Below are 16,774 nucleotides of genomic sequence, written 5' to 3'. Positions count from 1 at the left end.
GACGCTCAGGATAGACAGAATCACACAGACACAGAATTCTTTAACGAAAAGAAACTAAACTTTTTTTAATAAGAGAGAAGGACAGGTGGAGGAGAGCTGCAGTGTCGTCTCACATGGCCAGGGACATCTGTGTTCACACACACTCCGTTTCCCTTCCTTCAGTTTCCAGAACATCATTTCAGCCCATTTTCCTCTTCCTCGTCACTTGGCAGAGTCACTTGAAACCCATCATCCAATCCTGTGTCTCCTCCCCCTAGGTGGGGTTCATCAGTCTGGATTAGTGTTGTTTTCTCCTGAAGGAACACCCTGTTGGGATAAGAAGAGGATGAGGTGGGTCTGAAGCATAGGATCATCTCCAATTTAAGTATTCATTTTAAGTGCGACCAGATCAAACAAGGTACAGAGTGTTGTATGAGGAGAAAGACTGGATTAGAACTGGGCCAGACTTCTTGTGGCTTATTGAATGAGAAACACAGGGGCAAGTCAGGGTTAACACAAGGTTTTAAACTTGATTATCTTAGTAAACTTGACTAAGAGAACTAGAGGTATACAAGACTAGTACATCATTGCCACTACAGCAACTTGTCCTCACCAATCTGCCTATGCCAAAAGTAGCCCGCATAGGACCCAAGCGTGTTGTTGCTTGTAGCAACCCCGGTGAGGACCCGTGTTACCATGACACCGGGAATGCTAGGTAAACCATGAACCATAAGAAGCTCCCCTGGCTCGTTAAGGAGCCCCAGTAGCAGAGAGGAACCTGGGGCCAGCCAGCAACCAGTTAAAGATCACATGGATCTGCTCATGGCTGTTCTTGTAGTTTGTCTCGTCAAAAGGAACCACTGAACCATCCCTTTCTAAGACAACTACAAGGTTACTGTATGCCTTAGTTGACACCTCATTCACTAAGAGAGAAATGAACAGGCAACACATAAAGGCAAGAACTTGTCAAGTTCAGACAGGGAACTGTTGAAAACGGTGATGGTGTGCGTGTGTGGTGGTGTGATGGTGTGTGTGTGTGATGGTGTGTGTGTGTGATGGTGTGTGTGTGTGATGGTGTGTGTGTGTGATGGTGTGTGTGTGTGATGGTGTGTGTGTGTGATGGTGTGTGTGTGTGTGTGTGTGATGGTGTGTGTGTGTGTGGTGGTGTGTGTGTGTGTGGTGGTGTGTGTGTGTGTGATGGTGTGCGTGTGTGGTGGTGTGTGTGTGTGTGATGGTGTGTGTGATGGGGTGTGTGTGTGTGTGTGTGTGTGATGGTGTGTGTGTGTGTGTGTGTGGTGGTGGTGAGGAGCGTGAAGGAGGCCGGTACCTTCTGTGAGTCGTGCCTTCCCTCCGGTAGGCTGGCAGAGCACTGTGGAGCAGCCCACACACAGCACCACTGTCTGGGCATGGCTGAACACCGTGGTGATCTTATAGCATCCTGTTAAAACACACCAAAGTCAGGAGGGGCACACTTAAAATCATTAAGTAATACGAGTAGAATCATTCTATTCAGATGTTGAAATTCCCACTCAACGTGTCCTACTCCCAATTTAAAAGAATTCATGCGATTTCAAAGTTAGTGTTCTTACAGTTGGCCTTGTCAAAAGGAATCACTATTAACACCTTTCAAAAGACAACTAGAAGGTTACTGTATGCCTTAGTTGACACCCCATTCACTAAGAGATAAATGAACGGGCAACACATAAAGGCAAAATGTAAACTACATACAGCCCTACCTACGTCATTATTTAGACATAATAGCGACGTTGGTCTGGTAGATAGGGGATACATATTGGAGCCCAAAGTGATTTAGCAGGCAAGACCATATCAAAACTTCCCACAGTCCAGAGAAACTTACCGGGACATTTTACATCCATAAAATATGAGTTGGGAGACTGTACGAGGCGCTTCTTCTTGTGACTTCTCTTCTCCTCTTCGGTGGATGGGTGCAACAAATCCTTAGCGAGCTGCAAAAGACAAACGTAAATTGATTCCGTGTAGTAAGGCACGTAATATAATTTATAACATTTCCCCCATTCGATTGAAATTTATAATTCTAAAGGGTTGACAATCGAGGTGTTAATGTATATTCTTTTTGGGAGTTTTCCCCCTTCGCTTTTCCACAGCCACGCTTTGTTTTGCATGTGGAGTAGGCCGCCATTATATCTGCTCACCACGCGCTTTGCACATTTTAAGATGTATGTACAGATTTACCAAACCAATCAAGACAAAAGTGGGTTCCGCTTTAGACGATACATTATCCCATCGAAATACAAGTTCGTATTTCCCTCAAACCGTTTCCCATGCTAACGAATTGTCTCTATATAACGTGTGCGTACTTACAGGCATCTTAGCAACTTTGTAGCCGTAGCCGAAAAGAGCGATAAACCGGAAATACTTTTCTGATGAGTGGGGCTAACATGCAGGGGCCGGAAGTAGATTTCGAAGTAACACGCTGTAGTTAAAGACACAGAATGTACATGAAGATTCATATTTGACTAGAACATTTTCTATTCTTAAAAATATTTTGCCAGTTTAATTTATTGTCTAATGAATAAAATATTGGGGAAGGCCTGTTTGTCATTTGAAGTTATTGAGGGAAGTCAGCTGAAGACTCCAGACCAGAGTTGTGCTAAAAAAAATTGCATACAACTAGGCTAACTCGATCCATGTTTGCCTTCAATAACTTTTTCCTATCTCCTTTTTGCGGTTGAGTTTTTTTAAATTACAGTTGAGCGCCATCTGCTGTTCAAAAGGGGCATTAGCTGACATAAATCACTGGTCTGATGGGCACGCTCTCTCCCGGATGAACACTCCCTCACTCCCTCTCTACGTATGCCATTCTCCTACGGGAACTTGGTCGAGAGAAAGTTAAGGGCGAAAAAAATGTAATCCTGTCTGTGGACAGTGTAATGGATTTATGCTGATCGGCCTTCAAAAACAACTCCGACATTTGGTTAAAGCTAGGGATCACTAGGGCTACGTCATTTTGTTGTTGTGGAGTTGAAAAGTTTAATTAAACAAAAAAAAAAGAAGCATTTGGGGTTTGGAATTTACCGGTGACAGTTTCAAGGGAGAAAAACGAAAACAAGAGGTTCTAATGCTAAACTATGACAAATCAGTGTTGGATCTGACCTGACTGTGGAATTTACCGCTTTAAATGAGACCAGCATCATTTATAAAATCATTTTTTTATTAGAATTTCAATTTTTACACTGTTTTACACGGTTTTCAAATTGAGTAATACGTTATGGCGAAGAAGTACGACTTCCTTTTCAAATTACTACTCATTGGGGATAGTGGAGTGGGGAAAACATGCCTTATCATCCGATTTGCGGAGGACAACTTCAACTCCACGTACATATCCACGATTGGTATGTAGTTAAAAACACTGTAACAACATTGTCCGATGTAGAAGGGGTGTAAATAAGGGGTTACACATTCCTTTGGCTTCGACTGGTTATTTATTGGTCAACAGAGCACCATGTTTGTTGTAGTGTTATTTATGGAAAATGTGTGAATATACCATTTTCAGCATGAAACTACCACGGAGACATGTTACTAGGCTGCAACAGGCAACAGCCCTTGTACTTGATTTCATGCCTGTACTAGTTTCCTTCCAGCTTTCTTGTCTCTGTCATTCCCCTGTGACACTCATCCTGTTTAGTACAGAAGTCTATCTTCTTATTCAGTCGTTACTCTTCAGTGTGTAGCGCTGGGTTGTGTCTGTGTGTTTGTTTCTTCAGCCCCTATCCCCTCTCCCATCTTCCCTCCCCACTCCTCTCTCTGGCTTCACCCAGAAGTTCCTCCTACCCATTCTGCCCTCTATCTCTGCTAACATCTTTACATTCCCAGAAGAATGGCAGGCCTCGCCTGGCATGCACAGTTTAAGAAGACGCCCCCCCACACCCACACACACACACCCACACCCACACACACACCCACACACACACACACACACACACACACACCCACACCCACACACAGGAAAGCTGGGGAAAAAAGACAAATGATGGATGTATTTGGGTCCATGTGACGTGTTTGTCTTTGTATGACAATTTAGGTGAATTATAATTATTCTGAATCTATGTATGAGCCATTTCCCTTTTGTGTGTGTCTGTGTGTCTGTGTGAGTGTGAGTGTGTCTATGTGTGTGTGTGAGTGTGAGTGTGTCTATGTGTCTGTGTGAGTGTGAGTGTGTCTATGTGTGTGTGTGAGTGTGAGTGTGTCTATGTGTGTGTGTGAGTGTGAGTGTGTCTATGTGTGTGTGTGAGTGTGTATGTGTGTGTGTGAGTGTGAGTGTGTCTATGTGTGTGTGTGTCTATGTGTGAGTGTGAGTGTGTCTATGTGTGTGTGTGTGTCTATGTGTGAGTGTGTCTATGTGTGTGTGTGTCTATGTGTGAGTGTGTCTATGTGTGTGTGTGTCTATGTGTGAGTGTGTCTATGTGTGTGTGTGTCTATGTGTGTGTGTGTCTATGTGTGTGTGTGTCTAGACGTTCCCTCCCTCTGTTTGACACATCCTCCTCTTCTCTGTAGGCATCGACTTCAAAGTGAAGACTATCGACGTTGAAGGGAAGAAAGTGAAGCTCCAGGTCTGGTAAGAGAACTGAGAAAGAGGAAGAAGAGCTTATGGCCAGGTGGTGACAAAGTCATAAACAAACAGTTCATTCTAGTCTGAGGTGGTTCTGCGTGTCTTCTGCTTCTTCAGAGAATAACAGAACCTCTCTCTCTTCACCTAAACAAACCTCCATGCCAGGGTATACTGTCCAAACGTCCAACAACCGCTTCCAGTACACAGTCATTATAGAGAATGACTATTCTATGACTATTATTGTCATATGTCAATAAGTCTGTTGTGCTCCGTAGATCTAACACCACAATACTCGCAAACTATATGTGTTTGCTTATTTTATTTCCAACTGCCTAACATCGACATCCATGGTATTTTCCCTCTCGTGTAGTGCTAAACATCTTAGGAATGTTTTGTGTGTGTGTTGTGCAGGGATACTGCTGGTCAGGAGAGGTTTAAGACCATAACCACAGCATACTACCGAGGAGCCATGGTGAACAGACACACTCACACTACAGAGTTTACGTTGAGATCTGTCACCAATGAGCTGGATGGATGTTGAAACAGTGCTCTCCCACACTAACCTCCTCCACTTCCTCTCTGCCAGGGAATCATCCTTGTTTATGACATCACAGACGAGAAGTCTTATGAGAACATTCAGAACTGGATGAAAAGCATCAAAGAGGTGAGGTGTTTGTGAAGACAAGAAGGGCTATATGATGCCCAACAGGAAGTCAAACGCTTTGTTACCCCAATATTTTAACATATACAGTTGCTTCTAACATCAACATTATTTTGATTGGCTTTTGTGTAAGATATGTTTTACTATCATTTCTAAGTCTAAATTGGGTTTAACGTTGTTAACATAAGATTTAACAAGGAGACACAGACACATACAGTCACCTCCACAGAAAAATTACTTGGTTCAAAGTTCTGTTTTTTTGAATGAGGTCTTTTCTCTGTGGTTGTCTGATCTGAAGTTCAAGACCAGTGTTTTAATCTGAACAACAGAAACCTATTCAGACAGAAACACTGTTGTAACACATGCATCCATGCACATTATCAAGTATTCAGACATGAGTGATTAACACAAGCCCTTCTCTCCCAGAATGCATCAGCAGGGGTCAGTCGGATGTTGCTAGGCAACAAGTGTGACATTGAGGCCAAGAGGAAGGTATCCAAGGAAACAGGGGAAAAGGTTAGATCTGCAAAACAGGATACTTTATTTACATCAATAATTATATAATTTGTGATTAATTCATTAAACACTTAAGAATGTGAGAAAAATTAGATTGTTCTTGGTTAAGAGACACAGACTGAGACACAGACTGAGACAGAGTGAGACACAGACTGAGACACAGACTGAGACAGAGTGAGACACAGACTGAGACACAGACTGAGACAGAGTGAGACACAGACTGAGACACAGACTGAGACAGAGTGAGACACAGACTGAGACACAGACTGAGACAGACTGAGACACAGACTGAGACAGACTGAGACACAGACTGAGACACAGACTGAGACACAGACTGAGACAGAGTGAGACACAGACTGAGACAGACTGAGATACAGACTGAGACACAGACTGAGACAGAGTGAGACACAGACTGAGACAGACTGAGATACAGACTGAGACACAGACTGAGACACAGACTGAGACACAGACTAAGACAGACTGACAGCAGCGGTGAAGCCTACAGGACTGTTCTCAGGAGGTGGTGTACATAAACTGATCCTGTTCGTACTCAGGCTTGTGTTCTCTACAAACAGCTGGCAAAGGATCATGGGATCAGGTTCTTTGAGACAAGTGCAAAGTCCAGCATAAATGTTGATGAGGTAAGATAGTGGCTGTCTTGGTATGTACTCAAAGACTGTAGTTGTATGTTGTGGAACTAAGGATGTAAGCAACGATAATCTAATCTATGTTACACATAACCCTAACACATATCACATATCCTAACCCCTGGTGTTTCTCTCTCTCTCTCTCCCTCCCCCCCCCTCTCTCTTTCTCTCTCTCTCACTCTCTCTCTCTCTCTGTCCCTCTCTCCCCCTCTCTCCCCCTCTCTCCCTCTCTCCCTCTTCTCCCTCTCCCTCTCCCTCTCCCTCTCCCTCTCCCTCTCCCTCTCCCTCTCCCTCTCCCTCTCCCTCTCCCTCTCCCTCTCCCTCTCCCTCTCCCTCTCCCTCTCCCTCTCCCTCTCCCTCTCCCTCTCCCTCTCCTTCCCCCCCTCTATCTCTGTCTCTCTCCCTCTCCCCCTCTCTTCCTTCCTCCCTCCCCCTCTCTCCCCCTCTCTCTCCCCAACTGCTTTTCTCTTCTCTATAGTCTTTTATGGCCTTGGCACGGGACATACTACAGAAGTCCAACAAGAAACCGGTGAGTCAGCAAGAATGCTTCTTCATGACTCATTCAAATGACATATTTACCTTTTCACTTACCCTGAAAGCAGTGAACATGGTGGTGATTTTACAGATATGTTTGGTTTAGACTGTGAAGCTGTGTAACACGTAGCAGAACTACAAACCCATGGTGCATGTGTGTGTGTGTGTGTGTCCTAAAGGGGGTCACAGGTCGCGAGGTCAAAATCACCAGCAGCACAGAAAAGAAGTCTTCCAAGTGTGTCCTCCTGTAGGCTGACTCGCCGGCGCTGCTGCTTCGGCACCGTGGGGCCCTGGGACCTGCAAGCCTCTAGCACGCAGAGAAACAGTATTATTGGAAACAAAACGAGGTGCAGTCTGTAGAGTTATCTGTCTCCTGTGGCAGTTTTGAATACAATCAAACAAAAAAACAAAAAAAAGAAGAAAGCAGGGTTTTAAACGGTGTCATATCCACTTCCGTAGTTGCCACCTGTTCAGTGACAGATGTCTGTTTTCCCCCTCAGTGCCATGTCCTTCCATAAAGACGAGAACATGCCACCAAGAAATATTTAAAGAGAACAGTTTCATCACCAACCTTACTTCCAGTAAATAGTTGTTTTATCAGATCTCTCTCAATGGTTTTGTTACCATGGGGATGGATGGGGAACCAGGATACAATGACACTATATCTGAATCACACAGAAATCAAAGGTTTCATAGGTTGTCTCCAACCATTCCATGACAGTAACCTAGCATCACTTCTGTGTTATTTGGGAATGGAACTGCCACATAACAGCTGTGTAGTGTGTGGCTGTGTGGATGAATACAGACTGTTGTGTTGGAACATCCCTCTCACCCCTTCCCAGGGACGGTCAAACGTTGTGGAACGAGTACTCCATGAGGTCAGGAGGAGGGTCAGGGGCGGAGTCGCAAACTTTACACTCCTCTTCATTAGATGTTTTCTAAATTAAACAGAAATATAGATTGAAGGGTTACAATACATGTTATTGTTATAATGCCAGTGTTTGGTTCTCAAAGTGATTTTAGGTTTATCAGAGGTTTCAGTACCTAAGAAAAAGGGTTTGGTAATGAGGTCCTGTTCATAATATCACCTGTAAGACACAGGGATCCATCCAGGATTCAGCAGACTAGCAGATTTCATACAGTGCAGAATCTATAGGCTCAGTTTAGCTTCCACAGATGGTTCACAGACTGGACTATTAACAAGAGTGCCTGTTCACTATTTCCCAGTAGGCTAGCACAGTTAGACAGACATCATTAGGAGAAGGAGGTTTAGGGGATACGTGTGCTGTGTGGGTAAACTGCCAGTGCTCTGGACAGATGGAGTAAGAATGTGCAAGTGAGGGAGAGAGATAAGTGCAGAGGAACAGAGAGAGAGAATGATGGATGAAGTGAGGGAATGAAAGAGAGTAGCTGTTAAGATGTTAATAAATGTTGATCGTACTGAACTGATAGACACACCTTGTATCTGAGACTTTATAGTCCCCCCCCTACTCCCCCTTTCAGAGGACACCATGGGCCCAATAGATCTTCAAATCAATCCTCCTCCACATGAGTTTATCGCTGATCTGTAGTTGTAAAGGCCAAAACACAGCAGCCCCACCCAGCCCGGACATTCTGATACTGATCTGATGCACTGTTAACCCTGAGGACTTAAGCTGACTCATATGGTTTGAGGAAGTGAATCGCCTAGAGCAGTTTCAGTTGAAGAACTTGATCAGTTGAATAAATTACACCTCAGTAAAAAAACTAGAGGAAATTCATTTTATAAAACCATTTTGAGTCTACTTAATTTATCAGGTTTTACAGTATTGTTACAGAGGCTATTAGATTTAGATTATACGATAGAATTTTAGGATCCTGTCTTTACTCAGATTAAAAGATGTCCTTTTTGGGTCGTGGTGTGATTTGCTGAGGAAATTAAAACCCAATGATTTTCAATAACCCAACCTCACCAGATGAATGATTGAAAGGCAACAATCAGGTGCTTCTCGTGTCCAGATGTTACACCATCACTTTTGAGATTTGGTTGCATCCCAATAATACACTGTGGTTTCCTTTGCCTGTTTTTAAACAGGAAGTTTTCTGACAGGAAGTCTTTAAAAAGTCTTGATCCATCCGTCTTTTTAAGAACACCTGTATGGTAAACTGGACGGGGATTTTTATTTTTGGATTATTGAAATGTAACTGACCTGTAAGTTTGTAACTGAACTGTAAGTTTGTAACTGACCTGTAATTTCTCGTGTTTTATTCTGCTTTTACACTTTCTGTCAAGCTTTCCTCGTCTGATCAATTAGGCCTATAAGCACAATGTACGTTTACATGCCTGCTGCTTATTGAATAAAAAACTGTCAAAATATGTAAAGTTTTTAATGATCTGTTTAGTTTGGTGACACTTAAATTGTGTTTCTTTCTATTGTACAACAGAAAGATTTGATAATAGCGTTCCAGTCTGAAGTCATGTTCCTTTCCTGCATTCACAAAGCTATGAGGCTGTTGAGACGGAGAACTGACTTGAGTTCCATGACACTGTTCAGAAAACTACAAACGTAGAAAACTACAACTTCTCGACACGGAAGCAACATTGACTGCTCAGTGTAACTCTATCTGATTGGACAGCTGCGATGGGTCGTGAGGCAGTCGCTATGCAACAAGCCCTCCTGTTCAGCATCAGCACCTGACCGCGCGCTCTGCCGCATCTTCCCGGCGTATCGTGCGTGCCTTGTCATCACATTGATACAGTGTCGGTTTACAAACACGAAGCATTCAATTTTCGTAAAGTCTTATGAACTAGAATAACTGGATCGGAGGACGAGATTTTAATGGATGGATAGAATGATCGCCAGTGTTTGAGACTCTGGGAGTGTTGTTTGATAAGCGGTTCGATACGGGCTCACAGTATGTAATGTGTATGAGTGGCGTGACGTGGGTTTGGATGCAGTGAGGTACATGTCTGGGATACATCCTCACGAGCAGAAGGGAAGGCCCGCGTGACTGCAGGGAAGAGAGAAGTGGGGGTATGCGAGCGCACCGCAAAACTCCCCCGGTGAAGATGAAGGAATGAGGAGGAAGGAGCCTTTTTAAAGCCATATTTAAATATTGACACCAACTGCAAAATGACAAATGTCACGTCATTAGAGGATCATTTCTTTTCGTATCTACTTTCAAAGCGTCCGCCGACACCCCGACACCCTCTTCGTTCTTGAATGGACCGAACCTTTTGCAATCTCAGGATATCTCTTCGGGTCGCAACTTTGTAAGGGCAAATCATTATATTATCAACATACATAGCTTTTATGTTTGTCTCCTGGTCCGTCTGGACACGAAGCACGTGAACCCTGCTGTTTTATCATCTCCGTTAAAGGCGCAATCGACGAAGCATTTCACCGTTGTCTGTAGGGTTTGCGGCCTGCTCGCGACTCCGGTTACCGCAATGCCACGGGCAAGAGGAGTGAGCGGGGGGAGCCAGGAGATGGAGCGAGAGGAGAGGAAAGGAATGTTACATCGTAAAAGCATCCGGTTTTCAGAAAACTAGGTAGAGGAGTTTGACCAGCTCAACGTTTGCCCTAGAAGCCACAACCTCCTGTGGACTGTCAGAAATGGTGGATATTATGTGTCTAATATCGCTCAAGAGGTCATCGGTACGGTTGTCTGTGATTGTGTGAAACAGAGTTTTTCTGCTGACAAATTCCTAGCAAAGCTGGTGCTCCTTGGCCTGGTGTGAACATACAGCATTACACGTTTCAAGAGGACACCTGACTAACACCCCTGGAGACCTCCTCACTCCGCCACCATGCCCTCCCCATCAGACACCAGCAGCCTGGCGTCTGGGTCCCGAGGCTGGTCTGACAGCCGGAGGGGGATGTCGAGGCGGGGGCAGGGGGGCGCTCGCCTGCTGCTCTACCTGGGCCTGTGTCACGTGGGGCTGGGGGCCATGGTCCTAGCCTTCTCCTTCACCAGCATGGCCTTCACCTCCTCCGCTCGCGTCCGCCAGGCCTGCCCCTTCTGGGCCGGATTCTTTGTGAGTTGCAAACACTTTTTAGCTTTTGAAAAGTGATTTGTGGCGGGATGTTTAATCAGTGAGTGTGTGTGTGTGTGTGTGTCCAGGTGGTTGCATCAGGCATTGTGGGGATCATTTCCTGGAGAAGACCACTTACTCTAGTGGTGAGTAGACCATCACGTCTAACTGGAGGTCAAACTTGGTTGTGTTGGTTAATGTTTAATTAAAAGTCTTTATGGTTGTTTGAATATTAAATGTATCTGTTACATATGTACATCTCACTTACAAACAGTTGCAGGTGCATTCACTACTAAGTGTGTGTGTGTGTGTCTCTCCAGGTGTCCTTGTTCATGCTTCTGTCTGCAGTATGTGTGATCCTCAGTCTAGCTGGTTCCATGCTCTCCTGTCAGAACGCACAGATGGTCAAATCCCTGCTCACCTGCCAGGTACCTTGCTGATTGACTGTGTGTGTGTGTGTGTGTGTGTGTGTGTGTGTGTGTGTGTGTGTGTGTGTGTGTGTGTGTGTGTGTGTGTGTGTGTGTGTGTGTGTGTGTGTGTGTGTGTGTGAGTGTGTGTGTGTGTGTGTGTGTGTGTGTGTCTAAACCCGCTCTGTGAGCGTGCACCCACTGTGTGTGTCCTGCAGGTGGAGAACGGCCTGTGTGTGTGCTGCGCCCCGACACACTCCTGCTCCATAACAGAAGAGGACACCCTGGTCCTCTATCTGAGCGCTGACTGCCACTCAGTCAGACACCAGCTCAAGGTGTGTGTGAGTGTGTCTAAGTGTGTGTGTGTTTGTGAGTGTCTGTGTGAATGAGAGTAAGTATGTGTGTCGGTATGTGATTTTCCTACCTATGTGTCACTCAGTTACTCAATATGGTGAATATTGTATATAGATCTTACCGTCTATTCATAAGCTGTCTGTCCAAGCTCCTCTGACTGAGGTGTGACCAGTCGTGTTTGATGTGGGGGTTGTGAGGTCATCATCCAGGGACTGATGTGAGGTCATCATCCAGGGACTGACTAAGTCCTGGTGGTGTGTTCCTCCAGGACCTGCTGTTCAGTGCCTGTGGGCTGAGCATCCTCTCCACCATCATCTGCACACTGTCCACCGTCACATGCAGCATCCACATCTTCTCCCTGGATCTGGTGCATCTGGTGAGGACACACACACACACATGAATACACACACACGCACATGAATACACACACACACACTTTAGTGGTATCCAGATCCTTGTTCACTCTCTCTCTGTCTCTCTCTGTCTCTCTCTCTGTCTCTGTCTCTCTCTCTCTCTCTCTCTCTCTCTCTCTCTCTCTCTCTCTCTCTCTCTCTCTCTCTCTCTCTCTCTCTCTCTCTCTCTCTCTCTCTCTCTCTCTCTCTCTCTCTCTCTCTCTCTCTCTCTAGCTCGCCCCCCATCGTTCCCGGGCTGTCAACCCAGAATGCACCACTCCCCAGGACGCCTTCTTAACCAACATCATCGACTTTGAGGAGTTTGTTCCCCCCATCCCCCCTCCCCCTTACTACCCACCTGAATACACCTGCAGCTCGGAAACAGACGCACAGAGGTACACACACACACACACACACACACACACACACACACACGCACATCAAAGATTTCCTATGACCGACCAGAAGCTCCCTTTCTTCTTCTGTGTGTTCATGTGTGTAGTATCACCTATAACGGCTCCATGGAGAGTCCGGTTCCCCTCTACCCCACTGACTGCCCCCCTCCTTATGAAGCCGTGATGGGGCAGAGAGCAGCCAGCCAGGTCAGTGTGTGTGTGTGTGTGTGTTGACAGTTCATACATGTGTGCATGATCCTTGGTCCCTAAAAGCCCCCCTCTGTGTGTTGAGCAGGTGACGGTGTTTGACACCCACGCCACCGAGCAGTCCAGGGAGAGAGTCACTTCCACCGCCTTCAGTGGCGAGGGTGAGAGCCTCACTCCTGCCTCACCCACCCTGCCTCTCACACCTGCCTCACCCACCCAGCCTCTCACTCTTGCCTCAAACACCCTGCCTCTCACTCCTGCCTCAAAGACCCTGCCTCTCACTCCTGCCTCACCCACCCTGCCTCACCCACCCAGCCTCTCACTCTTGCCTCAAACACCCTGCCTCTCACTCCTGCCTCAAAGACCCTGCCTCTCACTCCTGCCTCACCCACCCTGCCTCACCCACCCAGCCTCTCACTCCTGCCTCACCCGCCCTGCCTCTAACACCTGCCCCATCCAGCCGACCTCAGATCTCCTGACTGGCGGGCAGCAGAGTGACCCCAGCTGTGTTCTCCTTCCTGTGCTCAGTCTCTATGGACAGTGGCTCCCTGCTCATGTCAGAGATCGTGGACATCCCTGACGACTCGTCTCCCTCCGAGGACTCCTGCCTGATGGAGGTGGGGGTGAGGCCTCGTGGGGAGCGGGGGGGAGGCGAGGGGGGAGAGGCGGAGGAGGCGGGGGAGTACGTCAGCTTCCGGGGGCCTCCGTCCCAGACCCCCGAGAGTCCCCTGGTGGGCCCCAGGGCCAGTCGCTTCTTTAGAGGGGAGAGGTCCAACTCCTGTTCCTCCCCCAGCACGGCTACCACCACATACAGGTAAACACACACACACCATGGTAACACACCTGCACACACACACACCATGGTAACACACCTGCACACAAACACACACACTGACACACTCTGTCTCCTCCCAGGTCTCCTGTGTTGCGTCGGCAGGCCATGTTAGCCAGCAGCTGTTCCCAGCTGGAGGTGATAGGGGGCGCTCTCTCCATCTCCATCCCAGAGATCCGCGTCCGCCCCTCCACCCCGTCACGTCGAGACCCCGCCTCCCTCAGCTCCACCAATCCCTCCTCATCCTCGGCTGTCAATCATCCGGGTGCTCGGAGGGACAGAGCGGCCCTCCGCATGCAGCCCCTGTCGCTACGCCAACGGGAGGGCAGGAGAGGGGAGCAGCATGGAGGAGGAGAGAGGAGGGGCAGCGATGGGCTGCTGCCGCTGATGAGGTCACACAGCGAGCCAGGACTCAGCTCCTCTACAGATACAGGTAACATTTTCAGTGTGTCATTGCACACGTGTGTGTTGTGTGTGTGTGTGTGCCCAACACAGTCCAACTGACTCCCCTCTCCTTCCCTCCACCAGGTGACTTCACAGGCTCGGTGGGCAGTAAAGGGATAAGTGACAGAGGCTCTCAGACATCCACAGACACAGGTGACCGGAGATCCAGAGATCATCAATCAGTGCTCTTCAACCCTGGTCCTCAGCACCAAATAAGAGAAATATGCATTATGTTTTAATGTTAATCCTCTATCTCGCTCCCTCTCTCCCGTGCGCTCTAGGCCCATCTTCTGAGGCTTGCCTCCTGCCTCGCTCCTCTCTGGCGCCCCCTGCCTCGCTGCCCAGGAAAGGCAGTGTGAAAGCAGGAGCCATGGGAGGACAGTTACCTTCCAAGGTGCCCCCTGCCTCTCCTCTGCACCTGCCCAAAGACTACCACCGCTCCCTGGGAGACCTCAAGGTCGCTCTGCCTGTCAAGACTGAACACCGCTGAACACTCTGTACACCAGGGGTGGCAACCCTGGTCCTCAGGGCGCACTGTCCTGCATGCTTCAGATGTTTTCCTCTTCCCAACACATCTGATTCAAATGATTATTCATGATGACGTTATCCAGCTCTGTGGAAGCCTGATAACAGGCATCAGTTTGAACTGACTGTGTGGGAGCATGGACACCCCTAAACCCAGGACAGTGGGCCCTGAGGACCAGGGTCACCCCCCCTGGGGAACACCATCCACCTCAGATAGATCCAACGTTCAAGTGTCATAAATGTCTCTTTTCTTCCTGTCAGGTGACACGAGGGCTGGTGGCTCGCTTCCTCCAGCGCTCCAAACGAAACCTGGCACCTGCCGCAGAGCATGCTGGGAACACGGGGCAGGGGGCGAAGAGACGGGGCGGCGCCGAGGGCAACGCTGCTGGTCATCTGCCTCTAGAGCAGGTAACACACACACATCTACACACACACAACTACACACACACACACACACCTACACACACACACCTACACACGCACATCTACACACACACATACCTACACAAACCTACACACACACATACACACACACCTTCACACAGACACCTACACACACCTACACACACACCTTCACACAGACACCTACACACACACCTTCACACAGACACCTACACACACACATACACACACACCTTCACACAGACACCTACACACACACACATACACACACACCTTCACACAGACACCTACACACACCTACACACACACCTTCACACAGACACCTACACACACCTACACACACACATCTACACACACACACCTACACACACACACACACCTACACACACATCTACACACACACATACCTACACAAACCTACACACACACATACACACACACCTTCACACAGACACCTACACACACCTACACACACACCTTCACACAGACACCTACACACACACCTTCACACAGACACCTACACACACACATACACACACACCTTCACACAGACACCTACACACACACACATACACACACACCTTCACACAGACACCTACACACACACACATACACACACACACAGCTGCCGTAAACGTCGTCACAGCAACACATCAGCTGACTCAGTGTTCTGTTGTCGTCGTGTCTCCAGGTGTTGCGTAACACTTGGGGGGCGGGACGGGCTCCCCCCCCCCACCCCCATCATCGCGGCCACCACCATTCTCACAGTGACAGCCGACACAACCGTCGTCACAGCAACCGGTCCCCGGCATTGGAGGGGATCCACTTGCGTAGCTGCGGAGATTTAAGCTCCACCTCCTCCGCGTCGCTACGGCGATTAGTGGCTCCACACGGGTCATCGGGGGCTCTGTACATGGAGTCGGTTCTGTGAAGAGGAGAGGAGAGGAGAGGAGGAGAGGAGGAGGAGGAGAGGAGAGGAGGAGAGGAGGGAGGGAAGAGAAGAGGAGGAGAAGAGAGGAGGAGGAGAGGAGGAGAGGAGGGAGGGAAGAGAAGAGGAGACTAATGTTGGAACAGCCCGCTGTGGGCAGAGGGCTTCCTTCTCACTGAGTGGAGAAGGAAGAGCCAGGAAATGAAAGGGTTCAAAATGTGAACAATCCATCAAATGAACAAGACACATATCGTTCAAGTATTTCCTTCTTGATTTTCCTTCCTGACTTCGTCCCCTCCTAGGAGACACCTCTGAATGTCCCTGTCCTTAAACAGTGGTGCTGTTTCCTTCTCACCAACCTTCAACCAGGACAGTAGAGGTTAGAAGTGAAGCGGGAAGGGTAAATTGGATCCCTGATTAACTTTCATCTGGTGCGCTTGTCTTCTCCTCTGGGCCCACTGGAAGCTGCAGTCCTTCCAGACAGGGTCCCTGGGACAGGAGGAGCCTGCTTTAACGGCTCTGCACCCACACCAAACCGCATACACTCAGCTGCATATCACACGCCATACATTGTGCCGTTCACCCTGTTTTCTATATCCACATTTGCCAGTTAGAAGAGCACAGTCACCCTGTCTTCCATACCTGCAAAGGGTCACATGCTCTCGTCACCTTCCTCAGACAGAGAGATAGATGAAGACACTGTTACCTGGAGAGACATTCACAGGTGTTACTAACGGATGATGATGAAAGAAGCTTAAGTCCATGATTCCTGGCGTCACAGTTGCTGTATTGTGTTGCAATTGTTTTGTTAATCTAGCTCGTTTTCTTTTAGCACTGACATGGAAAAATCCCAAATTTGATTTATTTCGCTCCATCTCCTACCTCCACGCAACCTTCAAGTGGAGTTTTCTCCTCCACCTGTCCCCCCACCCCACACGTCTAACA

At 47.7% G+C, this 16,774-nt stretch overlaps 3 protein-coding genes, 1 long non-coding RNA gene and 2 other non-coding genes across 8 annotated transcripts; 2 read left to right on the top strand and 4 right to left on the bottom strand.

Annotated features, from left to right (window-relative positions):
- Positions 1-36: 36 nt before the first annotated feature.
- On the bottom strand, positions 37-2,446 carry rps27.2 (ribosomal protein S27, isoform 2). Its single transcript, XM_084668955.1, has 4 exons — positions 2,323-2,446; positions 1,838-1,946; positions 1,307-1,417; positions 37-306 (listed from the first exon to the last, which is right to left on the bottom strand). The coding sequence occupies exons 1-4, from the start codon at positions 2,326-2,328 to the stop codon at positions 278-280; spliced, it is 255 nt and encodes an 84-aa protein (XP_084525081.1). The 5' UTR covers positions 2,329-2,446; the 3' UTR covers positions 37-277.
- LOC146301645 (small nucleolar RNA SNORA13) lies at positions 804-937 on the bottom strand. The gene has a single exon (XR_014729697.1). It is a non-coding gene; the product is annotated as a small nucleolar RNA SNORA13 (small nucleolar RNA).
- LOC146301644 (small nucleolar RNA SNORA13) lies at positions 1,557-1,690 on the bottom strand. Its single transcript, XR_014729689.1, has one exon. It is a non-coding gene; the product is annotated as a small nucleolar RNA SNORA13 (small nucleolar RNA).
- A 338-nt stretch (positions 2,447-2,784) lies between the features above and the next one.
- On the top strand, positions 2,785-9,284 carry rab13 (RAB13, member RAS oncogene family). Of its 2 annotated transcripts, XR_014726669.1 has the most exons (9): positions 2,785-3,353; positions 4,516-4,576; positions 4,982-5,042; positions 5,157-5,234; positions 5,658-5,747; positions 6,323-6,388; positions 6,873-6,923; positions 7,108-7,275; positions 7,429-9,284. XR_014726669.1 is itself a non-coding variant. In XM_084668954.1 (8 exons), the coding sequence occupies exons 1-8, from the start codon at positions 3,230-3,232 to the stop codon at positions 7,177-7,179; spliced, it is 603 nt and encodes a 200-aa protein (XP_084525080.1). In that variant the 5' UTR covers positions 2,785-3,229; the 3' UTR covers positions 7,180-9,284. The 2 variants fall into 2 exon arrangements, 1 of the variants encoding a protein (XP_084525080.1); XM_084668954.1 differs by having other exon boundaries at positions 7,108-9,284.
- Positions 9,285-10,718: 1,434 nt separating this feature from the next.
- entrep3 (endosomal transmembrane epsin interactor 3) lies at positions 10,719-15,832 on the top strand. Of its 2 annotated transcripts, none has more exons than XM_084671280.1 (14): positions 10,719-10,946; positions 11,033-11,089; positions 11,264-11,371; positions 11,569-11,685; positions 11,973-12,080; positions 12,331-12,491; positions 12,599-12,698; positions 12,787-12,859; positions 13,227-13,512; positions 13,614-13,963; positions 14,059-14,127; positions 14,256-14,431; positions 14,761-14,907; positions 15,593-15,832. In XM_084671280.1, exons 1-14 carry the CDS (start codon positions 10,719-10,721, stop codon positions 15,830-15,832), a joined length of 2,220 nt encoding a protein of 739 aa, XP_084527406.1. The 2 variants fall into 2 exon arrangements, with proteins under 2 accessions (XP_084527406.1, XP_084527414.1); XM_084671288.1 differs by having other exon boundaries at positions 13,614-13,979; positions 14,102-14,127.
- Positions 11,158-11,899, bottom strand: LOC146301641 (uncharacterized). The gene is made up of 2 exons (XR_014729654.1): positions 11,826-11,899; positions 11,158-11,328 (listed from the first exon to the last, which is right to left on the bottom strand). It is a non-coding gene; the product is annotated as an uncharacterized LOC146301641 (long non-coding RNA).
- Positions 15,833-16,774: the final 942 nt, after the last annotated feature.

Source organism: Hypomesus nipponensis, chromosome 2 (genome assembly GCF_054491055.1).
Source record: "Hypomesus nipponensis isolate SF chromosome 2, ASM5449105v1, whole genome shotgun sequence".
Lineage (NCBI taxonomy): Eukaryota > Metazoa > Chordata > Actinopteri > Osmeriformes > Osmeridae > Hypomesus > Hypomesus nipponensis.
The sequence above is the reverse complement of the archived record's forward strand: the minus strand, read 5'-3'. Positions and strand labels throughout refer to the sequence as shown.

Excerpts from the sequence above, each read along its gene's own strand:
- rab13 (XM_084668954.1), top strand. The coding sequence starts at position 3,230 with ATGGCGAAGAAGTACGACTTCCTTTTCAAATTACTACTCATTGGGGAT. Across the intron at positions 3,354-4,515 it reads CACGTACATATCCACGATTG|GCATCGACTTCAAAGTGAAG; the intron begins GTATGTAGTTAA and ends TCTTCTCTGTAG. Across the intron at positions 6,389-6,872 it reads CCAGCATAAATGTTGATGAG|TCTTTTATGGCCTTGGCACG; the intron begins GTAAGATAGTGG and ends TCTTCTCTATAG.
- entrep3 (XM_084671280.1), top strand. The coding sequence starts at position 10,719 with ATGCCCTCCCCATCAGACACCAGCAGCCTGGCGTCTGGGTCCCGAGGC. Across the intron at positions 12,081-12,330 it reads CCCTGGATCTGGTGCATCTG|CTCGCCCCCCATCGTTCCCG; the intron begins GTGAGGACACAC and ends CTCTCTCTCTAG. Across the intron at positions 14,432-14,760 it reads GCTCCCTGGGAGACCTCAAG|GTGACACGAGGGCTGGTGGC; the intron begins GTCGCTCTGCCT and ends TCTTCCTGTCAG.
- rps27.2 (XM_084668955.1), bottom strand. Across the intron at positions 1,418-1,837 it reads TATGGATGTAAAATGTCCCG|GATGCTATAAGATCACCACG; the intron begins GTAAGTTTCTCT and ends GTGTTTTAACAG. Across the intron at positions 307-1,306 it reads GAAGGCACGACTCACAGAAG|GGTGTTCCTTCAGGAGAAAA; the intron begins GTACCGGCCTCC and ends TTATCCCAACAG.